The sequence below is a fragment of the Gavialis gangeticus genome, unplaced genomic scaffold (genome assembly GCF_001723915.1).
Source record: "Gavialis gangeticus isolate Ggan-Ray unplaced genomic scaffold, GavGan_comp1, whole genome shotgun sequence".
Taxonomy (NCBI): domain Eukaryota; kingdom Metazoa; phylum Chordata; order Crocodylia; family Gavialidae; genus Gavialis; species Gavialis gangeticus.
In genome coordinates, this window is record NW_017729014.1 from 20,066,761 (window position 1) to 20,069,086 (window position 2,326).

At 58.6% G+C, this 2,326-nt stretch overlaps 1 protein-coding gene across 1 annotated transcript in view; it reads right to left on the minus strand.

Annotated features, from left to right (window-relative positions):
* PAX7 (paired box 7) overlaps positions 1 to 2,326 on the minus strand; it is a 182,276-nt gene that overhangs the window by 177,326 nt on the left and 2,624 nt on the right. The window contains exon 3 of the mRNA XM_019511923.1: positions 1,852 to 1,981. Within this exon, the coding sequence (XP_019367468.1) occupies positions 1,852 to 1,981 (130 nt within the window). The remainder of the gene's footprint in view (positions 1 to 1,851; positions 1,982 to 2,326) is intronic.

Sequence of the window (2,326 nt, forward strand, 5' to 3'; positions counted from 1 at the left end):
TCCAACAGCCTCTGCCGGGAAAAGTTGGGAGCAGAAATCATTGCGGGGGGTGGCAGAGGGGGACCCCCCCAAGAGCAACAAGCGGACTCCCTAGCAAAAGGCGCACACACGGAGCAGCTGAGCACACGAGCTCGGGGCACAGCCACGCCAGAGGAGCACGATCCCCGCAGCAAAATAGGAGCGCATCAAAGTGGAAGGCACAGATTCGAGGCAGGAGCGAGAGAGACACAAAACAGCCCGCACCAGCCTCCCCCCCCCCCACGGGAGTGCACCAAGGACACACGCACAGACTAACACGCGCTGAACACACGTTGGTGGCTGAGCAGAGCAAGGGGGGGGGGGTGGCAGGCAGAGGGGCACACAAGTAGCCACCTGCACAACCTCAGACAGACACAGGCAAGACTTGCAAACTTGCCCACAAACACGCGCTGACAAAACACAGGCGCGCACACACAGAGGCAACGTAACTCGGGATATACGCGCAGGTATGCGTGGGGGCCAAAGGGGCGCAGGCCAGCTCAGGAATGGACACAGCCACGAGGTCACTCACTCACTCACTCACTCACACTGATTTGTCCTCGGGTCGTGCACACGCATGCACCAACACACGGGTCACACGTCTGCACGCAAATCTGGGCACCCCAATTTACCGGCTTCGACTCCCTCGCACACGAATGCACTCTTAGCACTGACAACAGACCCCTGTCACACACACTGCTGCGTACACACAGCAGGAATCACAGGATGTGCACTATGGATGTGTGCAAGTATATGGACACACGCATATACACATTTATGCGCTCACATATTTGTGAACAAGTGTGTGTACACAAATATACCTACATATGTACACACACATATACATGCGTATGCACACATATATGTGTGTGTGCTGTGTACACAAATATACCTACGTGTGCGCACACACATATACACACATGTGCACAAATGTGTGTGCACTGTGTACACACATATACCTACAGATGTGCGCACACACCTATGCACACATATATATTTGTACATAAGTGTATGTATACAAATATACTTACGTATGTGCACACGCATATGCATACCTATGCACACATACCTGCTTGTGCATAAGTGTGTGTGTACACAAATATACATACATATGTGTGCACATATACTCACTTATGCACCTATATCTTTATGCATAAGTGTGTCTGCACTAATATACATCCACGCGTGTCCGTGTGTGGGTATGGCTGCAGGGTGCGCGCACAAATGCACTGTACAGCCACAGGACACGATACATGGATATGTTCACATGACAGCGTAGGGTGGATGGGGGTGGACACGTGTAGACCCTGCCCCACTCCCATCCCCGGCACCTTTCTCGCCTCCTTTCCCACACGCAGACTCCAGCTCACACTCGCCTGCGAAGCCGAGCCCCGAGCCCAGAGCAAGCAGGGCTCGCACTCGGGTCCCGGGAAGGGAGACCTGCCCGGGGACAGCCATGCGGAGCCCCCCAGCTCATGGGAGGGATCCCTGCCTACCCACCCTCGTCCCCCAGCAGCGGGGCCAAACACCCCTTGTGCAACCCGGATCCTGCCCACAGGGACCGGTTGCACCCCCCTGCTGCGGTTGGGGGAGTGTGTGCAGGGAAGGGGGGCGTCTTAGCCCTCTCTTCCACTTTGGGGGAGTGTGTGTGTGTGTGTACGGGGGGTCTTAGTCCTGCTCCCGGGCTCCTCTTGTCCACACTGGCTTAGTCCACCCCTTTAAAGCGAGTTTGCAGCCGGCTTAGGTCTGTAACTTGAGTGGGGGGCGAGTTTGCAGCCCCCAGCCCCGCGTGGGCTCCCGGGACCAGGGCTGCTGGCCAAGCTGCCTTCTCACCTGAGGGGACCGTGCTCCTGTCGCAGTGCCCGTCCTTCAGGAGCCGGTCTCGGATCTCCCAGCTGAACATGCCCGGGTTCTCCCGCTTGTACTCCTCGATCTTCTTCTCCACGTCGGGAGTGGCGACCTGCTTTTGTGAGCAATGCGGGCCGGGGTGTGCGGGGCGCGGGGGAGGGCAGACACGGGGGAGAAATCGCTTTTAATTTAAAGGAGACACGGAGGCTTCCCCCCATCACCACCGCCCCGCGCGGGGGGGCCGGCACCGCTGGCACTGCCGCCTTGAAGGGCCTCGCCAAGCCGGCGGGGAAGCGGAGCAAGCGCTGCAACGGGCACCACTTGTTGCGCGTGGGAACACGAGGCTCGGTTATTCCCAGCCTGCAGCTCGGCCCCGGCTTTTCCACCCCTCGGCTTCTGCGAGCGGCTTTATGCCCTTGCGTCTTCGTTGCGGCGGGGGGCGCGGGGCCAAGGGGCCGGG